This window comes from Pongo pygmaeus, chromosome 14, assembly GCF_028885625.2.
Source record: "Pongo pygmaeus isolate AG05252 chromosome 14, NHGRI_mPonPyg2-v2.0_pri, whole genome shotgun sequence".
In the NCBI taxonomy this organism is placed as follows: domain Eukaryota; kingdom Metazoa; phylum Chordata; class Mammalia; order Primates; family Hominidae; genus Pongo; species Pongo pygmaeus.
The window spans coordinates 88,897,427-88,923,663 of NC_072387.2; the positions used below are offsets into that span (position 1 = coordinate 88,897,427).

General features: G+C 38.5%; 1 protein-coding gene and 1 long non-coding RNA gene across 6 annotated transcripts in view; one reads left to right on the forward strand and one right to left on the reverse strand.

The window, feature by feature from the left end:
- Positions 1-25,105, reverse strand: part of LOC129011905 (uncharacterized) — a 59,439-nt gene extending 34,334 nt beyond the window's left edge. Inside the window, exons 1-3 of the long non-coding RNA XR_008493469.2 lie at positions 23,863-25,105; positions 11,017-11,180; positions 1,204-1,463 (exon numbers count right to left, since the gene is read on the reverse strand). This is a non-coding gene — a long non-coding RNA (uncharacterized LOC129011905). The remainder of the gene's footprint in view (positions 1-1,203; positions 1,464-11,016; positions 11,181-23,862) is intronic.
- NDFIP2 (Nedd4 family interacting protein 2) overlaps positions 20,222-26,237 on the forward strand; it is a 79,063-nt gene continuing 73,047 nt past the window's right edge. For 2 of the 5 annotated variants that reach the window (XM_063651042.1, XM_054447331.2), the window contains exons 1-2: positions 24,826-25,030; positions 25,299-25,644. In XM_063651042.1, the coding sequence (XP_063507112.1) occupies positions 24,966-25,030; positions 25,299-25,644 (411 nt within the window). In that variant the 5' untranslated portion in view covers positions 24,826-24,965. Of the gene's footprint in view, positions 20,273-24,825; positions 25,031-25,251; positions 25,645-26,237 lie in introns of those variants that run through there. The other 3 variants (XM_054447329.2, XM_063651043.1, XM_054447327.2) reach the window with 3 other exon arrangements.

Consider the following 26,237-nt stretch of genomic DNA (forward strand, 5'->3'; position numbering starts at 1 on the left):
TAATTTCTATTTTTATTGTAATTGAGTTTATGGACTTCATTGACTTGTCAGATGAGAGAGTTAATTCCAACACATTGTAAGCTCTCTGAAACAGAGCTTGTTGGGTTAAGGTTGGAATAGGATTGCGGTTAGGGATGTTGGGGTGCTTTCAGTGGAAGATCACAAGCCAGAGTGCCTGAAGTGGGAAGCAGAAGCACATACCAGACTTGCCACTAGTCCAAAGAGTGTCCTTGTGCAAATTAGGAAAAAAGAAACAAAAACAAAAAAAACCACCTTTTCTCAAGACATTTTACTGCCATCAGCCAGAACATCATGTTGATAAATACCAAAATTCAATGAAGACAATGGATGTGAACAGCTCTCCCCAGAATCCAGCATTGCATAATCTTGCAAAACTGTATGCAATAACCCTGCCTATAACTAAAGGTGGGGATAGGACTGATGAGGGTTGTGAGGGCCCTGAAGAAAAACTTTCCCTATCTCATAATTTACTTAAGATTATTAAAGTAGAATTTTAAAGATATTCAGTAGATTTTTTTTTTCACTTTTCCTATGGTGCTGAGGTAGATGTTAGTGATATAACAAATATTTCCTAAACATTCTCTCCCCTAAACCAGGAGCTACAAAGATGGGACACGTATCTTATTCATTTCTACATAATCAGCTTCTACTAACAAGTAAGGCTCATTAAAAATACTCAACAATGTACAAACGAATGGCTGATCTATTAAACACTGTAAAATGTGCTTTGCTTTCTGTCATTGAAAATGTTATTTTTTCCACCTCTGAGAAGTTAAGAGCCAGGGCTCTTATGGAAACTTGTCTGGGTTTGAGTTCAACACCACCACCTCCTAGTGCTATAACCTTGAGCAAGTTACTCCTAAGCTCAGTTTTCTCATATGAAAGATGAATTAAATACAGTATCTACTTTATGGAGTTGTTGTGATGATTAAATGAGACAACCTTTAGAAAGTATGTCAGAGGTTGGCACACAGTAAATACTCAATAAGCTTTACTGTTATTACTAAGCGAAGCAATACTCATCTTTTTAAAATTTACCATTAACAGCTGTATCTATTGGAACTTACATTGGTAGCTAGTAACAAACAACAAAAATAACATGATCTTTAACTGTTTTTCTCTCAAGAAAAAGAAATTTGAGGGTTAGTGGATCTGTACCCCATAGGGTGGTACTATACTTACCAGAGACCCAGCCTCTTCTTACATTCCTACTACGTAATTTGTAGCATGCTTCTATCTTTAAGGTGTTCTTATGGTCCAAGGTGGTTGCTGGAGCTCCAGCCACTGTGTTTGAGCTCCAGGTAAGAAGCAAGGGAAAGGGACAAAAGTAAAAAAGAGTTCATGCAATCTGGCTATGCTTCTCTTAAGAAGCCTTTCTAGAAGTTTCATGTTCAGCTGCCATGGAGGCTGTGAAAAGTAGTTTAGCTGATCATATCTTCTACCTGGTAAGAAGAAGAGAATCAATATTGGTTTGACAGCTTGTGTCTTTCATAACTGTAAATTAGGACTCTAACATTGCCATCACAATGATGGTTTAATTGATCAAAGCATGGCTCCAAAATTAAGTTATCTTCAATTGTTCCCCTGTGAAAGATATGCCAAAGCCAGTAGAATGCAGGTTTCCTCAAAGTTTGTTTGTATGAGAGTAATTAACTTCAAGGTATGAAATTAAGATTTTTGAGTTCTGAAAGTAAAACAGGTTGCCAGTCATTTATGTTTTGCATTTAGTACACAAATATGTACAGATATATATGTATTTTGTCATTCTGTAAGTTGATGGATCATAGGATATCTCCAAATTGGTACAATATATATAAGGAATGAAGCCAACCTATATATAAGGATCAACTCTTTCCTTGATCCAATTATTTAAAAATTACATCACTAATAATTAGCCTAGAAAAAAAGATCTGATAATTAACATACTTTTCCCATGAGAATGTTCTAAGAACTAAAATGTGATATAGAATAAAATATGAAAAATGTACCTTTTCCTTTGCAAAGTCTTACATTTTACATAAAAGATAATTTAAGTCATGAAGGTGAGGTTTTTTTGGAGAGAAATATTATAATTCTCATGAGAATTAAAGCTTAATTATAAACACAGAGATATGGGCTTGAAGGACCCCAGCATGGTCAAGGCAGATTGGGATAGAAAATGCTGATTTCTGGGGTCAGAGGTGAAGGGGAATGTCTCGGGAAATGAGAGAAGTAGGAGGAGAGATGCAGCTCAGCTTTCATGATCTACTCAGTCCCGCTTGTGTTTGTTGCCGTGTTATGAGGATGTGCTCATGGCCCTGTCTGCTACTAGCAGTGAATCATGCTTGCAAATGAATAAACATTAATAAATGAAGATGATTTACATAATAAATTCCAACTTTAAGTATTAAGTCATAATCCTCACATCTGATTTTTCAAGTTCCCCTATAAAGTTGCCACATAAAATACAGCATGCCCAGTTAAATTTGAATTTCAAATAACTAAGGAATTTTTTTTAGTTTATATCTGCAATAGTGCATAGGACATACTTATACTAAAAAAATTATTCATTGTTTATCTGAAATTCAAATTTAGCTGGTGAACTGAATTTTTATTTGCTGAAATGGGTGAACTTACATCAAGAAAATCACACAATTGTGCCCACTGGTACCAGGACTAATATAAAGTTCCTTACCTCAACAGGACATTACCTCACTTTTTTTTTTTTTTTTTTTTTCATAAGAGGCAGAGGTCTTGCTATGTTGCTCCAGCTGGACTTAAGCTCTTGGCCTCAAGAGATCCTTCCTGCCTCAGACTCCAGAGTAGCTGGGACTATACACATGTGCCACTCTGCTGGCTCAGCAATAGCACTTTTCTTTCTCTTTTATGAATCCCCTCTCATCTTCTCCATGACCTTTATAGTTTTTTCAAACATCTTAGCTTTCTCAGAAAAGGGAAAAGGGGAAGCAGGGAGAGCTTAGGTAGAATTCCCTCAGCCTCTTCCCTAACCCTTTCTCCTCAAATGTTTGTGCCTGTTTTCCTATCCCTGAGCCATTTCTTCTTGTCTCAGATCTGAGGTCTTCTTCCTGTTGAAAATTTTTCCCCTGGGCCAGGCACGGTGGCTCACGCCTGTAATCCCAGCACTTTGGGAGGCCGAGGTGGGTGGATCACCTGAGGTCAGGAGTTCGAGACCAGCCTGACCAACATGGTGAAACCCCATCTCTACTAAAAATACAAAAAATTAGCCAGTCGTCATGGTAGGCACCTGTAATCCCAGCTACTCAGGAGGCTGAGGCAGGAGAATGCTTGAACCCAGGAGGCAGAGGCTGCAGTGAACCGAGATCAGGCCATTGCACTCCAGCCTGGACGACAAGAGCCAAACTCCATCTCAAAAAAAAAAAAAAAGAAAAAGAAAAAGAAAGAAAATCTTTCCCTTGCATGGATTCCAGAAACTCAGCTACTCAGGGGTGTAGCTTCATCTCCAACTTCTCACTCCCTGCTCCTTCTTTTTATTTGGCACATGAACAATCCAGGCTCTTTGATGTTTAACCAAAGGCCCCTCTTGGCTTTCTGTCACTCTTTCTTGGACACTCAAGCTCTTTGAGAAGCAGTCTGCACTGGTGGGTCCCAAACCTGACTAATCATCAGCATTACCTGGGAAATTTATTTAAACTATTCGTTCAAAGTCCCTCTCCAGATCTACTAAATCCCAGGGAAGGACCCTCCTATGCCTAGCCAATTCTATCTCCTCAGTCCCTTTGGACTCTGTCTCTGCCTTTGCGTGCCCACTGGCTCTGCTCTGGCTCAGGCAAGCATGACTCCTGCTAGGGATACTGTAGCTCTCTTTCAGTTGCTCTACCATGCCTTACGTGCCTCTACTTTCCTGCAACACACTTCCAACTGATTCTCAATTTGAACATCATAAATTCATACATCTTGTCACATTCCTAATTTGAGTCCTTAAAGGATTTCTCTTTGCCTTCAGGATAAAATCCAAATTCCTTGGCATGCCTAGCAGAGCTCCTATTTATGTCACCACTCCTAACTGTGCACCCCAATCATTCATCACTCCCCACCCCCCAAGAATACTTAATCACCTGCAATTTCTCCAGGCACTGCACCTTCTTGCTTCTCAGGTTTTACTTGTACAACGTCAAAGCTGCTTCTACTTGGAAAACCTTTAGTCCACCTCTTAACCCCAGTCCTCCTTATCCTTTAAGACACAGGAATTACTCATATGCCTGTCTGCCTTTACTACCAACAGTGAGCTCCTTGAGAACAGACAAGGTATCTGATTCATTTTCGTGGCCCTCACTATATACCACAAGGTCATAATATTTAATAGACTGTTGTAGCTGCTTGTTAAAAGAAAGAATGCCCAGATGAACCACTGAATGATTAAATTAAAAAATATTTAAGGTCGGGGGTGGCTCACACCTGTAATCCCAGTACTTTGGGAGGCCAAGGTGGGCGGATCACGAAATCAAGAGATCGAGACCATCCTGGCCAACATGGTGAAACCTCGTCTCTACTAAAAATACAAAAATTAGCTGGGCATGCTGGTGCACATCTGTAGTCCCAGCTACTCGGGAGGCTGAGGCAGGAGAATCGCTTGATCTCAGGAGGCAGAGGTTGCAGTGAGCCGAGATTGCACCACTTCACTCCAGCCTGGCAACAGAGCCAGACTGTCTCAAAAAAATAAAAATAAAAATAAATATATATATATATATACACACACACACATATGTATATATTTAAAAGCCAACAAGTTATTTCCGAGGAAAGAAGTGTTGGAATGTAAATTAAAATTTCTAAAGGCAACTGAAACTTAGGATATACATTTAGAAGTGGACAGGATTTCAAAGTTCATATAATCAATTTTACAAATGCTGGTATTTAAAAAAAAATTAAAACACAAAATGTAATTCAGGGCTGGGCACAGTGGTTCACACCTGTAATCCCGGCACTTTGGGAAGCTGAGGCAGGCGGATCTTCTGAGGTCAGGAGTTCGAGATCAGTTTGGCCAACATGGTGAAACCCTGTTTTTACTAAAAAAACAAAAACTATCCAGGCACAGCGGTGGGCGCCTGTAATCCCAGTTACTTGGGAGACTGAGGCAGGAGAATTGCTTGAACCCGAGAGGCATAGGCTGCAGTGAGGCAAGATCGCACCACTGCACTCCAGCCTGGGCGACAGAGTGAGGCCCTGTCTCAAAAAAAAAAAAAAAAAGTAACTCAGGTTTACATATACACCTCTTTAAAACCAACTGGGAGTGTATTTACCTGTTTCTTGTTTTGTTTTTTACCCTTGGCTCTCTCACGTTTCTTTTATCTTCCTCTTCCCTATAAAGTCCTACAATGGCTACCAAATTTTCCTTTTTTTTTTTTTTAAGAGGGAGTGTCTAGCTCTGTCGCCCAGGCTGGAGTGCAGTGGCACAATCTCGGCTCACTGCAACCTTGGCCTCCCAGGTTCAAGCAATTTTCTGGCTCAGCCTCCCGAGTAGCTGAGATTACAGGTGCCTACCACCAGGCCCAGCTAATTTTTGTATTTTTAGTAGAGATGGGGTTTCACCATCTTGGCCAGGCTAGGCTTGAACTCCTGACCTTGTGATCCACCCACCTTGGCCTCCCAAAGTGCTGGGATTACAGGTGTGAGCCACTGTGCCTGGCCTTAAATTTTACTTTAAGTTCTGGGATACATGTGCAAAACGTGCAGGTTTGTTACATAGGTATACATGTGGCATGGTGGTTTGCTGCACCAATCAACCCATCATCTAGGTTTTAAGTCCCACATGCATTAGGTATTTGTCCTAATGCTCTCGCTCCCCTTGCCCCCCCACCCCGTGACAGGCCTTGGTGTGTGGTCTTCCCCTCTCTGTGTCCATGTGTTCTCATTGTTCAACTCCCACTTATGAGTGAGAACATGTGGTGTTTGTTTTTCTGTTCCTTTGTTAGTTTGCTGAAATCCAGCTTCATCCATGTCCCTGCAAAGGACATGAACTCATTCTTTTTAATGGCTGCTTAGTATTCCAAGGTATATATGTACCACATTTTCTTTATCCAGTCTATCATCGATGGACATTTGGGTTGGTCCCAAGTCTTTGCTATTATGAGTAGTGCTGCAATAAACATACGTGTGTATGTGTCTTTATAGTAGAATGGTTTATAATCCTTTGGGTATATACCCAGTAATGGGATGGCTGGGTCAAATGGTATTCCTGGTTCTAGATCCTTGAGAAATCGCCACACTGTCTTCCACAATGGTTGAACTAATTTACACTCCCACCAACAGTGTAAAAGCATTCCTATTTCTCCACAGCCTCTCCAGCATCTGTTGTTTCCTGACTTTAATAATCGCCATTCTAACTGGTGTGAGATGGTATCTCATTGTGGTTTTGATTTGCATTTCTCTAATGACCAGTGATGATGAGCTTTCTTCATATGTTTGTTGGCCACATAAATGTCATCTTTTGAGAAGTGTCTGTTCATATCCTTCATCCACTTTTTGATGGGGTTGTTTGCTTTTTTTCTTGTAAATTTGTTTAAGTTCCTTATAGATTCTGGATATTAGACCTTTGTCAAAGGGGTAGATTGCAAAATTTTTCTCCCATTCTGTAAGTTGCCTGTTCATCTGATGATAGTTTCTTTCGCTGTGCAGAAACTCTTTAATTTAATTAGATCTGATTTGTCAATTTTGGCTTTTTTTGCAATTGCTTTTGGTATTTTAGTCATGAAGTCTTTGCCCATGCCTCTGTCCTGAATGGTATTGTCTAGGTTTTTTTCTAGGATTTTTATGGTTTTAGGTTTTACATTGAAGCATTTAATCCATCTTGAGTTAATTTTTGTATAAGGTGTAAGGAAGGGGTCCAGTTTCATTTTTATGCATATGGCTAGCCAGTTTTCCCAGCACCATATATTAAATAGGGAATCTTTTCCCCATTGCTTGTTTTTGTAAGGTTTGTCAAAGATCAGATTGTTGTAGATGTGTAGTGTTATTTCTGAGGTCTCTGTTCTGTTCCATTGGTCTATATATCTGTTTTGGTATCAGTACCATGCTGGTTTGGTTACTGGGCTACAAAATTTTCTAATGCATCTAGTAACTCCAGCTAGTAACGTCAATTCAAATGATAGTATGCCTTGTCTATTTGCCTCTGTGCTAAATAGGTCAAATGTTTCACAATCCATTGTCCAGCTCTTACTTCTGGCCTGGGAGTAGGATATTTCAACAGAGTAAAACAGTATATTTCCTCCCACCTGTGCAGACATTTATCATCAGTCTTTCATGTTTTCACAATCATTTTTATTATTAATAATTATCTCTATATTAACTAGAAATTATACAATATTGAAGCAAAAATGATGTAAATAATATTGTCTTTCTTCAAGGTATACAGGGATCACCTGTGTATGGTGTATGTATGTTGGATTTGCAAGCACATGTGCAAAATATTTATTAATCTATCTTGTATCACTCTTTATGTACAAGATTTGTCTTCTCTTGCAAATAGGATAGTATTATTTCTTTCCCTCCAATTTTTTTTATTGTGGTAATACACATAACATAAAATTTACCATCTTAACTGTTTTTAAGTGTACAGTTCAGTGGTATTAGGTACATTCATATTATTGTACAACTGTCATCACCATCCATCTCCAGAACTCTTTTTATCTTGCAAAACAGAAACTCTACCCATTAAATAATAACCCTCCATTTTCCCAACCCTACAGCTCCTGGCAACCACCCTTCTACTTTCTGTCTCTATGATTTTGACTACTCTAAGTACTTCATATAGATGGAATCATTTGTCTGCGATTGAATTATTTCACTTATCATGTCCTCAATATACATCTATCTTGTAGCATGTGACAGAATTTCCTTCTGAGTAATAATGTGCTAAGTATATACCACATTTTGCTTATTCATTCATCCATAAAAGATACTTAGTTTTCTTTCATGTTTTAGCTATTTTGAATAATGCTACTATGAACATGGATGTACAAATATCTCTTCTAGACCCTGTGTTCACTTTTGGGGGTTTTATATACCCAGAAGTTATTAATAAATTGCTAGATTACATGGTAATTCTATTACCATATTAGTTTTTGAGAAATGGCCATACTATTTTCCACAATGGCTGTACCATTTTACATTCCCACCATCAATGCACAAGTGTTCCAATTTCTCCAAATCCCCATTAACACTTGTTATTTTTCTGTTTTTTTTTTTTCAGTTGTTATCCTAGTGGGTGTGAAGGGGTGACTTGTTTTTATTATTAGGATTATTTTACCTAAATTGATTAATTGGATAGCTTAAAGTACTTTTGTTTCTACTGATAATTTTTTAGTTTGCTTCTGAAGCATTTTGTTGTTGTTGGCAAATGATAGATAAAACATACTGCTTTCATTTCCTGAATACTGATCTATAGTGTTTCTTTTTTTTTTTCCTTCAACTTTTAAGTTCCAGATCTATAGTGTTTCTAACATCAGATGATCAGTGACCTTAAATTGATGACATAATCACAGGTACTTCCCAACCTTGAAATTTTGTGGTAAAGTCAGAAAAACTAAGTGTTTTCGTTTTCAAAAAAGGTCACATTTAATGACTATATATTTGATAATATTAAGAATTACTGTTTAGGCTTTTTTTTCAAGCTATGATAATGAATATTGTGATTATGTTTAAAAATGTTCTTATATTTTAGCGGTACGTGCTGTCTTAGTTTAGGCTGTGTAACAAAGTACCATAGACTAGATGGTTTAAACCAGCAGTCTCCAACCTTTCAGGCACCAGGGACCAGTTTCGTAGAAGACAATGTTTTCAGACGGTGGCGGGTGAGGAGATGGTTGGGGATGAAACTGTTCCACCTCAGATCATCCAGGCATTAGATTCTCATAAGGAGTGTGGAACCTAGATCCCTTGCACGTGCAGTTCACAATAGGGTTCACGCACCTATGAGAATCTAATGGAGCTCAGGCGGTAATGCTCGCTTGCCCCCCGCTCACCTCAAGCTGTGTGGCTCAGTTCCTAACAGGCCGTGGACCAGCACCAGTCCGCGGCCTGGGGTTTGGGGACCCCTGTTTAAACAACAGATATTTATTTCTCACGGTTCTGGAGGCTGAAATACAAAAATCAGACTGCCAGCATGGTTGGGTTCTGGTGAGGGCACTCTTCCTGGTTCCAGACTTTTCATTATATTATTACATGGCAGAAAGAAAGCAAGAGAGCTGTCTAGAGCCCCTTTTTAAGGGCAATAATCCCATTCATGAGAGCTCAGCCAAGACCTAATCGCCTCCCAAAGGTCTCATTTCCTAATATCATCACACTGGGCATTAGGATATCAACATATGAATTTTGGGGAGGCACAACTATTCAGACCATAACACATACTAAAATATTTACAGACTAAATGATATCATGTCTTAGATTTGCTTCAAAACAATCCAGTGGAGGGTAGGTGGTGAGAAGAGTGAGGTTATAGATGAAACAAGATTGGTAATCAATTGATAATCATTGAAACTGAGTGATAGATTCATGAAGGTTTATTATACTGGTCTCTCTACTTCTGAGCAAATTATAATTTTTTTTTTTGAGACGGAGTCTCGCTCTGTTGACCAGGCTGGAGTGCAGTGGCGTGATCTTGGCTCACTGCAAGCTCTGCCTCCTGGGTTCAAGTGATTTTCCTGCCTCAGCCTCTTGAGTAGCTGGGGCAAATTATAATTTTTAATTTTAAAGACTTTTTTTTTTAAAACAAGCTGTATTAAATCTGTTTAATTATTAAGTATTCGAAAAGATTACATTGGTAAGTATATTGAGAGTTGTTTTTCACTTAATGCAGAAAAGAAAAATGTAAAATAAGACCTGTATATTGTACTCACATATTGCTTTACTTGTATTTTATTCTTACCACAGATGATTGATTATTCTCAAATGATATTAAGCTTGGCTCATACTAGAAACAAGTTTTTCCTCTTCGCTCCCTCTGTCTCTCCCTCTCTTCCTTCCTTCCTTCCATCCCCAGGATAGACTTGAACTCTGGGCTTAAACAATCCTCCTGCCTCTGCCTCCCAGGTAGCTGGGACTGCTGGTGTGCACCACCTTGCCTAACTAGAAACAATTTTTAATGTCTAAATATGGCATAATGAGTTGCATAAAATTGTGACAATAACACACTACTCTTGAAATGATGCATAATCCAAGCATGCCACTCTCTGGCTACAGACATAGTACAGCTCTGTACAATAGAACTTCCTGCAATGATGGAAATGTACTATATCTGTTCTGTCTAATATGGTAGCCACTAATCACATATGGCTATTGAACTGACCAGTGCAACAAAGTGGCTAGTACAACTGTTGAGTGGCTAATGCAACTGGGAAATAAACATTTAAATTTACTGATTATCATTTATATGTTTAAGCACTTTTCTTTAGAAGATTTGACAAATTATGTTTTGTTTGTTTGTTTGTTTGTTTTTGTTTTTTTGAGACGGAATTTTGCTCTTGTTGCCCAGGCTGTAGTGCAATGGCACTATCTCGGCTCACTGCAACCTCCACCTCCCGTGTTCAAGCGATTCTCCTGCCTCAGTCTCCTGAGTAGCTGGGATTACAGGCATGCACCATCACGCCCAGCTAATTTTGTATTTTTAGTAGACGGGGTTTCTCCATGTTGGTCAGGCTGGTCTCAAACCCCTAGCCTCAGGTTATCCACCCACCTCGGCCTCCCAAAATGCTGGGATTACAGGCTTGAGCCACCATGCCTGGCCTTGACAAATTATGTTTTTCAGTTAAGATATACATCCCTTTGACAAGTGAAAAATAAAATAAAAAAGTCCATAAACGAAAAAATCAGGAATTAGTAGTTATACTACTTGACATCAAATACTTTCTTGATGTTAAAACTTAAACTGAAAAAGCATTATAAATAAGTTGTCTATAAACAACTGTATTAGTCTGAAGAGCTTCCATAAGAAAACACCACAGACTGGGTGGTTTAAGCAACATAAATATATTTTCTTACAGTTCTGGAGGCTAGAAGTACAAGATCCAGGTGCCATCAGCGTTGGTGTCTGATAAGACCTCTCTTCCTGGCTTGTAGATGGCCATCTTTTCACTGTGTCCTAATATGGACTTTCTTCTGTGCATGCATGCAGAAAGAGAGATCTATGATGTCTCTTCCTTATCCTGTAAAGACAACAATCTTATCAGATTAGCGCCCCATCCTTGTGACCTCACTTAAACTTAATTACCTTGCTTAAAGGCCCTATCTTCAAATACAGTCACTCAGGGGTTAAGGTTTCAACACATGAATTTTAAGGGGATACAATTCAGTCCACAACAATAATGATATAGATTTTAAGTGTAGTTAGTTCATTTTAATCTACCTTCTTTTAAGATTTCATTATTTACATATCAAACCAAGGATTTTAAATAGCTAATGATAATAAGTCAACATTTATAGAATGCTTACCATATGTGAGGCACTATTCTAAGCATTTTATATGTTTTAACATATTAACCCCTATACCAACCCTAAAAGCTAGGTATACCATTAACATTCTCATTTTTCAACGAAGAAACAGAGAAATAGAGAAATAGTAACTTCCCCACGTTTATGCTAGCAACTGGTGGAAGACAGAATTTTAACCCAGAAATTTGTTTCAATCCTTTTTTAATTGCTTTGCTATACTATTGCTCTTGAAATAATTTGCTTAGAGAAGGATTAAGAGAGAATGATTAAGTACTTGTTAAAAATGTGTTCATGAAGTTTCTCATCACTTTGGAAAAATCCCATGTAGGTAATTATATTATAAAGTTAAGTGAAAAAAGGACATAAAATTGAATATAGAGAATTATTCATTATGTTTAATCTCCCCTCTCCCCTCAAAAAACTATGCTTAGAAAAAAAGACCTGAAATAAATCTGTTGTCTACCTTTTGTATGTTCAAAATTTCTTTTATCAGAAAAGTGTTTATTATAAAACTTCAGTTATTAAAATTATGAAGATAATTTAAAAGGTATTTATGGTTATAGTAATATTTTAAGTTAGAGGCAATCTAAATCTAGATTTTTATAAAAGTTCATAAAAAATCTAGCTGAAAAGATTTGGCCTTTTATTTCCCCAGATGCTTACCCTGATAATTAGATTAGTTTTAGTTGAATCTGAAGATGTTTTTATTTATAGTGAGTTATTAAGTCTATATTTCTTAAAGATATGATTTTGTTTTTCAGATAAACAAAGTAAAACAGTTCTCCCCAAAGACAAATCATTAATACTCCTTAAATTGAACTTTTTGACTTGACCTTTCTGAGGTTAGCAAATAGATTGTGGGCAGAAGAAAAAGTTCATGTTTCACAAATGATTCCTGTCTTCCTTCACTGATTTTAGTACTTTACAAGTTAAAAATATCTTCAGGACATGCCACATATGTACAACCTAAGATGACTTTTGATAAAGCAAGAGACACATTGCATACCTTAGTCTGGACTCCTGAGATGTATGGAACTGACTTGAATTGTCTTCTCTCAACAGGAGTCATGTTTCTAGCTGCCAGTTGTTGGATACCTACTATTTGCAGACTTTATTCTAGGTATCTCATTATTTTATTAAATCCTTACTCCAGTCCAGTGAGGTAGATATTTTCACTTCCATTTTACAAGGAGGAAATTAAGATACAAAGCGAAAATTCAACTTGGCCAGGGCCAGCTGCTATGTGGGTAACAGAAGCAACTTTAAAATTCAGCTCTGCCAAGGGCAGTAGTTACGAAGATTAAATAAAATAACTCAGTAGAAACAACCCAATGTTCATTCATGGATGAATGGATAAAGGAAATGTGGTATATAATGCAAATGTATATTATTTAACCAAAGAATTCTTACACTTACTACAACATGGAATGAAATTCTGACACATACTACAAACAAAAAGCAATACCATTTTGACATATACTACAACATGGAAGAACCTCGAGGACATTATGCTAAATGAAGTAAGCCAGACACAAAAGGACAGATATTACCTGCTTCCACTTATATAAGGTACCTAGAAGTGCGAAAGTCATAAAGACTGAAAGTAGAAAGGTGGTTGCCAGAGGTTGGAAGGAGATGGGAATGGGGAGCTAGTGTTTAATGGGTACACAGTTTCAGTTTGGGATGATAAAAAAGTTCTGGAGATGTGATGGTGGTGGCTGCAGTGGCATAACAATGTGAATGTACTTAATGTCACTAAAACGTACATGTAAACATGGTTAAAATCATAAATGTTATGTCATTTATATTTTATCAGAGTAAAACGGTCACCCATAAAGTCTCTTCAGTAGAGTTCTAGCTCATTATAGAACTAACACATGGTTGAGGATCACAAGAGACTATCTGTAATAATAAACAAAAGGAGATCATTAATGAGGTACCATTTAAGTGGTCAGACCTATTTTCATTTAGAGAAAAATCAGGGAAAAATTTTGAGAATTCTACTTATACTTAGAGAAAATCAGAGAAAAATTCATGGAGAACTGTTAGAAGTTTTCTAAACCTCATTTGCAAAGTATGATACTTTTTTAAAACCTCCTGGAATATTTCTCTGTTGAAATTAAAAATTCTTAAGAAATGACACAGCATCTTATGGTTATTTCTTTATAGCAATGGAAGGGAAACTTCAACCAATTTTGTCAACAAATCAATAATGAGGCCTTATTCTACGCAGGTCTTATGTTAGGTATTGAAAGTGGAAACATCCAATCCTCTGCAGCCAGAGCTGGAAGGCAGAGGAAGTAAGCCCAGATAAAAAGCTATAAAGAAAAGAGGTGAGCAGGCAAAATTGCTAAGGTGTTCTGAAGGGAACATCAAAAGAAAGAGACGGATAGTCACTGGGATGTTCACATAGACAAACACATTTCCTGAAACTAAAGGTCAAATAAAGAACCAACAAAACAAAACAAAACAAAATTTCAAAGAGCCCATCTGTTGATGGACAGTTCTGTACCAATTTATTCCTCCTCTCCCTATTTTGTAATATGATTTTTCCTCTTCTACCTTGGGCATTTTCAACACAGGCATAGAGAAAGAAACAGAAAGTGAGGCAAATCTACCACATCTGACCATTTGCCTGAGCCTGGTTCGTAAAGCCAAGAAGAATGAAAAGGGACATCAATATCTCTATCTGCATTTCTATATCTAACACGGGACCCATTTCCAGGAAAATAATGAGTTGCTGCAAATCCAAGAAAAGAAGTAGGAGACTCAGTACAAAAATAGACAAATAAATAGGTCAGCAAAGATGACCTCCAGATGGTCAAGAAGCATATAAAGAGGAGTTTAACAGTCATTGGAAAATCCAAATTAAAATAACCAGATACAACTATAGTCTCATCAGAATACCTAAAATAAGAATCAGAGACAATACAAAATGTTTGTGAAGCTGTGGCTTACCTGGAATTCCCATACATTGATGATGGGAGGAAAAATTGGTATAAACATTTTAGAAAACCATTTGGCAGCATCTACTAAAGCTGAATACATACACTATATTCATTTGTAGGAATATACTCATCAGAAATCAGTGCATATATTCACCACAGCATGTACAAGAGTATTCTTAGCAGCATTGTTCGTAATAGCTGTCTTATGGGTTGAACTGTGTCCCCTCCACCCTCCAAATTCATATGTTAAAGTCCTGGCCTGAGAATGTGATCTTGTTTGGAAATGGTGTTGTTGTAGATTTTATTAGTTAAGATGAAGCCATACAGGAGAAGTGTGGGTCCCTAATCCACTATACTGGCGACCTTATAAATTGAGAAAATTTGGATATAGAAATGTACACAGAGAAAATGCCATATCAAGATGAAGACAGAGATCAGGGTGATAATTTTACAAACCAAGGAATATCAAAGATTGCCAGCAAACCACCAGGAAGTATGGGAGAGGCATGGAACACATTTTTCCTTACAGCCCTTCAAAGGAATCAACCTGCTGACACCTTGATCTTGAACTTCTAGCCTCCAGAACTATAAGACAATAAATTTCTGTTGCTTAAGCCACTTGGTTTGTGGTGCTGTGTAACAGCAGCCCTAGGAAACTAATGCAAGATCCCAAACAGAAACAACTCAAATGCTTACCAGTCATATTTATTTAGTAAAACAGGTAAATAAATAGCGTATTCACACAGTGAAATACTATATAGCAACAAAAATGAATAAACTACAACTGCACCCAACAATATGAATAAATCTTGCAAACACGAAGAAAATGAATCAGACTCAAAAGGATACATACAGTATGCTTCTATGTACATAAAGTTAAGAAAACTGTGGAAACTAATTTATGGTGTTAAAAGTCAAGATAAAGGTTATCCTTTGTACAAAGGTAGAGGCAAGAAGTGTGCCGGGGGTCTTTTGAGGTTCTGGAAATATTTTGTCTCTTAATGTGGGTGCTGGTTGCATGGGTTTATTGAGCTGATGGAAAATCATCAAGGTGTACAAGTATATAAAAGTATACACAAGGTGTATACTTTCCTGTATTGGTGTATATTTTGATAAAAAGTTTTTAAAGTAAAAAAAAAGCCAGCAAATATCCCTTCTCTAGTTGTTTGTGACCTTTGTTAAAATTTCTTAAGACTCTTAAGACTCAGTTTCCTGATATGTGAAATGGTAATAGTACTTATTCTATATGTTTGTTGTGAGTTGATACATATGAAGTTGTGACTTGATACATATGAAGACTTAGCAAAATGCTAGCAGTATTCAATAAATGTTAGCTATTATTGCCATATTATGATCAATAAACATATAATAGTTTCACTCTGGATAAACAACTAGCGACATATTTTCTATGGTTACACACACTGGAATCTATTACGAATTTTGTGACGAGTCATTATGTAAGGTAGAAGTCCAGACACATAGCCTAGAAAAAATATGGAGCCAAGTTGGGAGACCTAATTGACTTGTCTGTTCTATTAGATAGTCTCCACCCTCCCTGAATTACAATTTTTACTCCACATTTTAAGTGCAAAATATTTTAAATTTTTTCTTTTTTCTTCTTTGAGAGCCACTGGAAAATGAAATAAAGGAAAAGTGCCTCTAGGAATTATAAGCCTTTATATTTGTATGGTTATATACAAATATATGTTGAGCTTCACAACAACCTGACAGATAGGGATGGAATTAATATTCTGACATTAAAGATGAGCAAACCAGCTCAGCAGGTTAAGTGACTTATCCAGGGTCACCTTGCTAATATACAGCAGAGTTGGGACCATGGCTATTACAAAATTATTTGGATAATTCAGGAAGTGAAGGCAGGAGATGTTTTATTGTTGTTGTTTTTGAGACAAGGTCTTGCTCTGTTACCTTGGCTGGGGTGCAGTGACGTGATCATAGCTCACTGCAGCCTCTAACTCCTGGGCTCAAGGGATCCTCCTGCCTCGAGCTCCCAAGCAGATGGGACTACAGGTACACACCACTGCACCTGGCTAATTTTTTTATTCATTTATTTTTGTAGAGACAGAGGCTTCACTTTGTTGCTGAGGCTGATCTCTGGGTCTTGCTCTGTTACCTAGGCTGGAGTGCAGTGGCCTGATCATAGCTCACCACAACCTCTAACTCCTAAGCTCAAGTGATCCTCTTGCCTCAGCCTCCTAAAGTGCTGGCATTACAGGTGTGAGCCCAGCTGGAAGGAGAATAATGCAAGGTGAATAATAAGAGAATATTTGCTTGAGCAATGATGTCCAATAAACTTTCTGTGGTGATGCAAATGTTCTATATTTGCTCTATCCCATATGGTAACCACTAGACACATGTGGTAACTGAGCACTTGAAATGTGGCCAGTATGACTGAAGAACTGAATGTTTAATATTTTAATATTTATATTTAAGTGGTCATATGTGGCTAGTGGCTACTACATTGGACAGTGTAGTTGTATTGTTTCAGGAATCATGGTAAAGTCCCATGGTCAAAATTTGGAGGCTGGACTAAGCGAGGTAGGCTCCCACATACTTTACGTGTTTAGGTTCTCTTTTATCCCAACCTTGTATAAATGGAAATGTATGTGTGGAGTTGGGATTCTTTGGTTTTTAAGCTTGAATACATACAACTAATGTTAGGTACCTATTGTATTTTCAATGATTATTTGTGGAGGACACTTTTACTGTACTTTCAAAAGTTGATGTTTTACTTGTTTTAAAGCATCAACCCCTGAGAGGATTCACAACTATATTAGAATTTATCCTTTTTGGTGACAATACAATGCCTGCAATGTTTCTTCCAAAAACATTTTTGACATGTTGAGTTCATAATGTGTTTGAGTTCTATAATTTTGATTTTTATTAGTGCTGTTTGAGAAGGCTATTTCTAGTTGGATGAGGTAGGAACGGTCAATGGACTATTTTGGATTGTTTTATTAGTTACCACATTTGAATCAAGCTGGAAATGAGGTATAGTTGCTTCCTAGATATCACTCTGAGGCTGCATTTACCTCTCTAAGCCTCAGTTTCCATCTCTTCAAAATTAAGCTGTTGGGGTGGGTGATCTCAAAGTTATAGGGTAAATAAAGGCTAAAGTTTTATGGTTCTAAGAAAACATGCATTTTCTTTCTTTTCTAGACAATTGAGTTCTAAAGAACTTACAGGAACTACAGGGAGCCACATCATCTGTCCCATTTAGATAAAATAATTAATTTTGATTTTCTATTACCTGTGCGGTATTTGAGTGTGTGTGTGTGTGTGTGTGTGTGTGTGTGTGTGTGTGCGTGTGTGCATGTTGTTTTGTAACATTTATGCTTTTTTTATTACATTTTAAGTTCTATGGTACATGTGCGCAATGTGCAGGTTTGTTACATAGGTATACATGTGCCGTGGTGGTTTGCTGCACCCATCAACTTGTCATCTATATTAAGTATTTCTCCTAATGCTATCCCTCCCCCAGCCCCCCACCCCCTGACAGGCCTCAGTGTATGATGTTCCCTGCCCTGTGTCCATGTGTTCTCATTGTTCAATTCCCACCTATGAGTGAGAACATGTAGTGTTTGGTTTTCTGTCCTTGTGATAGTTTGCTTAGAATGATGGTTTCCAGCTTCATCCATGTCCCTGCAAAGGACATGAACTCATCTTTTTTATGGCTGCATAGTATTCCATGGTGTATATGTGCCATATTTTCTTAATCCAGTCTATCACTGATGGACATGTGGGTTGGTTCCAAGTCTTCGCTATTGCAAATAGTGCCACAATAAACATATGTGTGCATGTGTCTTTATAGTAGCATGATTTATACTCTTTTGGGTATATACTCAGTAATGGGATCACTGGGTCAAATGGCATTTCTAGTTCTAGATCCTTGAGGAATCACCACTCTGTCTTTGACAATGGTTGAACTAATTTACACTCCCACCAACATGTAAAAGCGTTCCTATTTCTCCACATCCTCTCCAGCATCTGTTGTTTCTTGAGTTTTTAATGATCACCATTCTTACTGGTGTGAGATCGTATCTCATTGTGGTTTTGATTTGCACTTCTCTAATGACCAGTGATGATGAGCATTTTTTCATATGTCTGTTGGCTGCATAAATGTCATCTTTTGAGAAGTGTCTGTTCATATCCTTTGCCCACTTTTTGATGGGATTGTTTGTTTTTTTTCTTGTAAATTTGTTTAAGTTCTTTGTGGATTGTGAATATTAGCCCTTTGTCAGATGTGTAGATTTCAAAAATTTTCTCCCATTCTGTAGGTTGCCTGTTCACTCTGATGATAGTTTATTTTGCTGTGCAGAAGCTCTTTAGTTTAATTAGATCCAATTTGTCTGTTTTGGCTTTTGTTGTCATTGCCTTTGGTGTTTTAATCATGAAGTCTTTGCCCATGCCTATGTCCTGAATGGAATTGCCTAGGTTTTCTTCTAGGGTTTTTAGGGTGTTAGGTCTTACATTTAAGGACCTCTTCTAGGAGAACTACAAACCACTGCGCAATGAAATAAAAGAGGACACAAACAAATGGAAGAACATTCCATTCTCATGGATAGGAAGAAAAGGTAATTTACAGATTCAGTGCTATCTCCATCAAGCTACCAGTGGCTTTCTTCATAGAACTGGAAAAAAACTACTTTAAAGTTCATATGGAACCAAAAAAGAGCCTGCATAGCCAAGACAATCCTAAGCAAAAAGAACAAAGCTGGAGGCATCATGCTACCTGACTTCAAACTACACTACAAGGCTACAGTAAACAAAACAGCATGGTACTGGTATCAAAATAGACATATAGACCAATGGAACAGAACATAAGCCTCAAAAATAACACCACACATCTACAATCATCTGATCTTTGACAAACCTGACAAAAACAAGCAATGGGGGAAGGATTCCCTATTTAATAAATGGTGCTGGGAAAGCTGGCTAGCCATATGTAGAAAGCTGAAACTGGATCCCTTCCTTACACCATATACAAAAATTAACTCAAGATGGATTAAAGACTTAAATGTATGCTTTTGTTTTTAAAAGTCAGTATCTGGAATTCCACTTGGTGTCTTCACCTTTACTGGGGAAATCATGCCAGATTTCTCAATAATCATCTTCATAAACAGAATTTATAGATATTTTATGAGAATTTCACATATAATTGATAAGTGAAGTGAAATGCAATATAAATATTTTGTTTTTTCTAGGATATACCAGCCAGATAGAAAAGGAACTTCCTTTTTTTTTTCCAGACATTATCTTGGCTTACTTTGGCATTGTCAGGCCACTAGTTTTTTCACCTATTTGAATGTTAAAGCCAGGAAATGGGTATAATTTTCTTCTTATTTCTAGAAAGGCAGCATCTGGTAAGTTATTCCATCTGATTACCATTGTCATTTTATCCTTCAGATATTGAGTGACCTTTATCCTCAGGGCTGAAATCAGGCAACCTTCTTATATAGTGACCTTATTGTTGTATCATAATATGTTGCTAATGGTGAAGCAGTGTACTGACATTAGACTGTGTTAAACAAATGAGGCCTGGTTTCTGTTATGAAAGAAAAAGAGCAAATGCACATTAACATGTTAAGAAGATCTGGATGTGTAGGAGACATTTCTCTTTCCTAATATTTTACACATACAGACACACACACATACACACACACACACAGTGTTTGTCTTCTTATACAATAATCACATTAGCAGTTAAGGGACACCTGTCATAGCAGCCCTATCCTCAGTGACAGTGCTGCTCTTCTATGGCTTACAGAGTAAAAAGGAGATGACAACATAGAAAGTCCTGCTTTAGTATGGTCAAAGAACAGCCTTCCATACCCAAGGTAAAGCAAAGATTATTTTAATAACTTATGAGTTATTCTAAGTTCAAATATGAATTCCCCAAAGTAAAATGACTACTGATTTGCTCACATTTGTTGCCTGTTACCAAACAAAGGAAAATGAAAATGCTAAATAAAAATATTGTTAGGACTGAGATGCAGCTTATCAGAATTCAGATCTTTTCCAAGTGTTTACTGGTGATGCCATCATGTATATGTATTATATAAGGCTGATAGGAAAACTTAAATTTAGGAAATTCATTTAAATTTCTAAGGTAACTTCTCTGGTACTTCCTTCCTTTCTCCTGTTCCTTCTCCTATCTTTTATCTTTATTATTTAGATACTATATTAGTTTGTTGTATTTAAATAAACAGGGAATGTCAGTTCTCTGTATCAACTTGGTTAGATTACAGCCCTAATTGTTCAAACACTGACATAGGCATTGTGGTGATTTAATAGACGTAATTAAAGTCTTGAATCAGTTGACTTTAAGTAAAGAAGATTATCCTCAATAATCTGGGTGGGTCTGATTGAGTCAGTTAAATGTACTTAAGAGCAGAACTGAGGATTCCCTGAGGAAGAAGAAATTCTGCCTGTAGACAGCAGCTTCAGCTCCAACCCTAGAGTTACAGGGGTCTGCTCTCTGGATTCCGGACTTGCTGGACCAGCCCACAGAACTGTGTAAGCCAATTCCTTGCAATAAATCTCTTAGGATATGTCTTCTGCTGACTCTGTTTCTCTAGTTGAATCCTGACTGATAAACAGTTTTATTTCAGATTCTTCCAACACACTGGAGGAGAATAAAGAGAGGAAAAAGAAGTAGATACTTGATTGTAAAATTGCTCACTTAGATATCCTCTTTAAAATTATAGAGCTGAACAGATGACAGGAATCTCAGAACCAGTTAAATAAGAAACACTATGTGTAGCTAAACTGAGGTTCAAGCCTACAAACTGATTAAAACATACATACATATTATAAAGGATTCAGAGATAAAACTGGAGTCATTATTGTGTTAATTTTCATTTATATGTGAAAAGCAATAGTTTCTTATATTTTCTAAAATATGCTTTAGAATTTAATGCCCAGAAAATGATTGCTAGTGAATTTTCATTAGGTAGAGATAGAAATTTTCAGATAATGTAATCTTACCTCTTTCCAGTCATTCTACAGGTAATTACACAAGAACCACACATATTCCAAATGCAATTCATTACTAAATTCTGTGATCACACTAACCATCAATAGCTACTTTGAGTAGTTCTTTGTGGTAGAGGAAGTGATAAAAAACTAAAAATCAGTGAAGTGGTAAGGAAAATTTGGAACATCACCTCCCTGTGATTTAGGCCTATGTAGATGGCTTTCTGTAGGCAATGGCATGTCTTACTGCTCTTTAACTGGTGGGACTCCCAATGAAGAATCCTGGCATTTGGGTGTGCAGCTCAATATATCTCACGATATAAGAAAGAGAATGATGAATGTTAAGTTGCTAGTTTACCTCTAGAGGGAATGGCCCTGCTTCTGGGAAGGTGGGAGGGGTTCCCAATGGGAAGTATGCCTCAGGCAAAGAGGTCCCCATGAACTCTATATAGCATCACACTATAGAACAACTTCAAAATCATTCTTAGTAGGAAGGCTTACAGATACACTACATCCACATGAGAAAATGCTAACAATGTAGAGTCCTGAGGGTTATTCTGAAGATGAAACACCAACCATGTAAAACGATAGTTGTAATTATCTAACACAATTTTGATAATACTGCTCTATCACTATACATATTGGTACTTGTCTTAGTTGGGTTCTCTGGGACGCAGATGCTGATATAAAGTTTTCAGTGCAAGAGATTCACTGGGGAGCAATGTCTGTGAAAAGAAAGAGGACTGGGCAGGGGGAGCTGTCGCAACATGCTGCAGAGCTGAAAAAGTCTTTGCCAGCTTCACAGGGAACTCTGAAGCAAAGTTTGTCCCTTTAAGGGCTTCAGTGTCTGGCAAAAATAGCCAGAGCCTTGTACCACTGCCTTGCTCAGTTAGTGGCTGGGGGCCACCCTGAAAATAGCACCTCCTCAGGTTGAAAGCTGAGGGAGACCCTGACAAAGCTACCAATTGGAAGTTGTCTGCCAGCCACATTCCTTCCAGCTGGGCAGAGTGTGCTTTCTTGAAAGGGAATCTGGGTAGCTTAATCTCCATGTCTACTCCAGCACTGCAGAGCAGCACTAGTAAAATTTTGGGTGGCTGTGTGTTTGGAGATGAAAATTGATCAAGCCAGAATGAGAGGTGTTAGTGAAGTGCACTAAAATTCTACAGTTCTACTTGAGGTAGCTTCTAGTGCTGCACCACTGCAAATTCCTTAGATAACTAGAGTTGTCGCCATAATACCAGGGATTGAAAATATTATTGGATGTTGCTTAAGGTCTCTAAAATGGTAAATATTGTTATTCCCATTGCATCTCAAGTAAGTTTCTCCTAGTGGGACAACTCAGTGCCTCTGCTTGTAATGGTCCATTACAGGTCACATGGGCTTAGTTGTAAAGTGGGCAAAAGAAGCTCAGAATGGCTCTTTTGGGGATGATGAATAAGAATTATTATTTCACATAGATCAAGAAGGTGGGATTTAAAGATGCCAGATTGGCTCTTTGTAATACATTGCTATCTTTTTATGTCTTCTGCACGTTTCACAGTAGTGGTGGCTAGGAAGAGGAAAGAGACAAGGACTCTTCTTTAGTAGGTACATTATGCTTAATATAGTGCTTAATATGGTGGAGGCTCTGATGTCTGTCATCACCTACTAGTGATTTGGCATTAGCCAAGTTCATGAAACTCCTTGTGCCTTATTTTCCCTCCTCATCTGTTAACCAAGGAGTGCAATTGTGCCTATATCATGAAGTTCTGGTGAGGCTAAAATAATAGATGCGTAGTACTGGCTAAGAAAGGGCTCTATACTAGTAAGCTGTTGTTCTATTTCTCCTTCCCCTCTTTCTCTTTCTCATTACAAATACGATTTCCTGCTGAATTTGTTACTCCACTAGATTAGCAAAATGTTCAGAGAATCTGGGAGGAGGGTAAAATAGAAATAATCTGTTATTCTATCAGGATTCAAGATGTCTGCTTTTGGTCAGGTCTTTGATTTTTACTGTTATGTTCTCAGTACTGCATTGGGTGTAAGAAATGGTCTCTGCTCTGAGCAGCCATCTATTTGAGAAACAGATGAACACATGAATGATTAATGAAAACACATATGCATATAAAATTAAGTTCTAAATAAATCTTATAGATGGTAAGTGATATAAGGATCTAATTTCAGTTTGCTGACACTGGCTGTTGTTTTGGTCATCGAGAGGCAATACCATTTGGAGTGAAATTGTGAGAGTGAGCATTTGTACCAGGAATACCAATAAAATGGCATATGTTTATTGGCTTAGAAACTAAAATACATTAAGATCAAAACAAGGCAAGTTTAACAATATTTAAGTATGAGATATCATTGCCTCTTATTGTTAGCACAGTAATGCTTTCTACTATTAGACATGTCAAAATGGCACAAATAGGAAGAGTTGATGAATGCTTTAAAAAGAACTATGAGGAAGGCTTACATTTTTTAGTTGTCAATCTCTCAAAGAGTTTCTGTTCTTATTGTATCTTGCTATTTTAACCAGTTGATTAGGCTCACCCAGTGGCAGTCTTCATTTCAAGGATCTCCTCTGGACACTCTTGAAGGAAATAAAGTAAATGGGGCTCCAGGTCCCTCTCCTTCCCTTCAGGGGGCTCCACTGTAAGATCATTTAGGGAAAATGTGGTGTTATGTTAAAAACATAGCTGGGCCACATCAAGCAGCATCATAGTTTTTAGGGTATAGAACGTTGGTCTTCAGGTTAAAAGGTACTTTTCGCTGCTCTGTCATACTCTTCTACTTGCTAGAGAAATATGCTTTATGCCGTGTCATGTGTGGTTAACCAGACAGTGAGATACTATTAACAATGCTCCCAAGCGATTCCTTGCTCTTAAATCCATTAGAATTATTGAGTATTACCACAAAATAATCCTATCTGATTTCATTACTTTCTTCTAACGTCCTTCCAGTAACCTAGAACTCTAGAGATCTCTTTCTTTGAGAGTTGTCTGGAGAGTCCGTTGGATTTTTAAATATCTTATTACCAAAAAGTGGAAAAAAGAGTTTAAAAAGTAACCAAAGACCTAGTGCCTGTAGTCTCAGCTACTCCAGAGGCTGAGGCAGGTGGATAGCTTGGGCCGAGGAGTTCGAGGCTGCAGTGAGCCATGATTGCGCCTGCGAACAGCCACTGCACTCCAGTCTGGGCAATATAGTGAGACCCCATCTCTAAAAAAACAAAAAATAAAAACAAAAATTATCCCACAGAAGAATTTCAGGGCAGTGGAAATACTCTGTAGGATACTATAATGATGGATACTTGCCATTACACATTTGTCCTAACTCGAGGAGTATACAACTACCTGAGTGAACCCTGAGGTAACTATGGACTTTGAGCGATGATGATGTGTCAATGCAGGTTCATCAATCGTAACACATGTACCACTCTGCGGGGGGGGATGTTAATAATGGTGGGGGGTTATGCATGTGTAGGAGCAAAGTGTATATGGCATATCTCTGTAATTTCTCAATTTTTCTGTAAACTAGAACTACTCTATATTAGTCTTTAAAAAATCCCTTATCTTACGAATGATTTTGAATAAGCATTTTGGGAATGTTCTAGAGATGAATCTCCTCCCCATGTCCTACGCTGGGTGAGTAATACGAGGAAGTGTCGGGTGCCCGGGCGACCTGTCCTCAGGTGTTCCAGGAATGCGGCCCCATCCCTTGTCAGCCTCTGTCTCTGTGTGGTGAGAAGGCGCACTGGCTCGTGCCTGCGCGAAACTCGCGCACACAGAAAAGACCAATCAAGGACGGGTCATTCCCGCCCCCTGCGTGCCTTTTGCGACCGCCCACTCGACAGGTTGACAACCTAGACAGCTCCCCCGGACTTGCCTTACTTTTCCATCTCCTCCCACCCAGCTATACCCTCCCACTGGCGGCGCGGATGGGACGCCGGCGGAGCCAGCGAGTCTGCGCAAGCGGTCCGAGCATGCTCAATAGCGCGCGCGGCGCCCTGGAGCTTCTCCGCGGAACCGCGACCAACGCGGAGGTCTCGGCGCCCGCTGCGGGAGCCACAGGAAGTGAAGAGCTTCCGCCGGGAGACCGCGGCTGCAGGAACGGAGGCGGAAGGGGCCCTGCGGCGACGACGTCGTCGACGGGGGTGGCCGTGGGAGCTGAGCACGGAGAATATTCCCTCTCTCGGAAGCCGGATCCCGAGCCGGGCAGGATGGATCACCACCAGCCGGGGACTGGGCGATACCAGGTGGTGAGTTCCCGGCCTCCTTTGCCTCCCGGGACTGCCTCTCGCCGCGGCGTCCCGAGAGTCCCTTTCCTCAGGTTATTCCCGAGGAAAAGCTGTGGCTTTTTTTTGTTTTGTTTTGTTTTGTTTTTGGATCTTCTGGCTGGAGCTGCTTCACTCGCCTCTCTTGCGCACTCCTGCCTAGGACTCCTTCGAAACCCTTCCCTCTCGCCCCAAGTCAGCTGCTAGCTCCTCACCCGCACCCTTAGCCCCGCTGTGAGACGCCCTCCGTCCACACACCTTACAACTTGTATCTGTTTAATTTCTCACTTTATCATTTTGTTATTCTCTGACTCAGTCACTCCTGAGACATTCTAGTCGATTGTATACTGGAAATGGGGCTGACTTCACATACCTGCCCGGAAGGTGATCGCCGTCATAAATGGGGTGGGTGAGTAGGTGGGTGGAGGTGTAAGTACTGCGTAGGGTGGGATGTGGATTTGGCAAAAAGGTGGGTTAGGAATTGTGGAACTGTAGAGAAAGACTAGCCGTAATGCTGATCTTGTCTCTTTGCTCGTTAACCTTGTCATTTTGTCCTTTTCCATTATGTTAGTATTAAA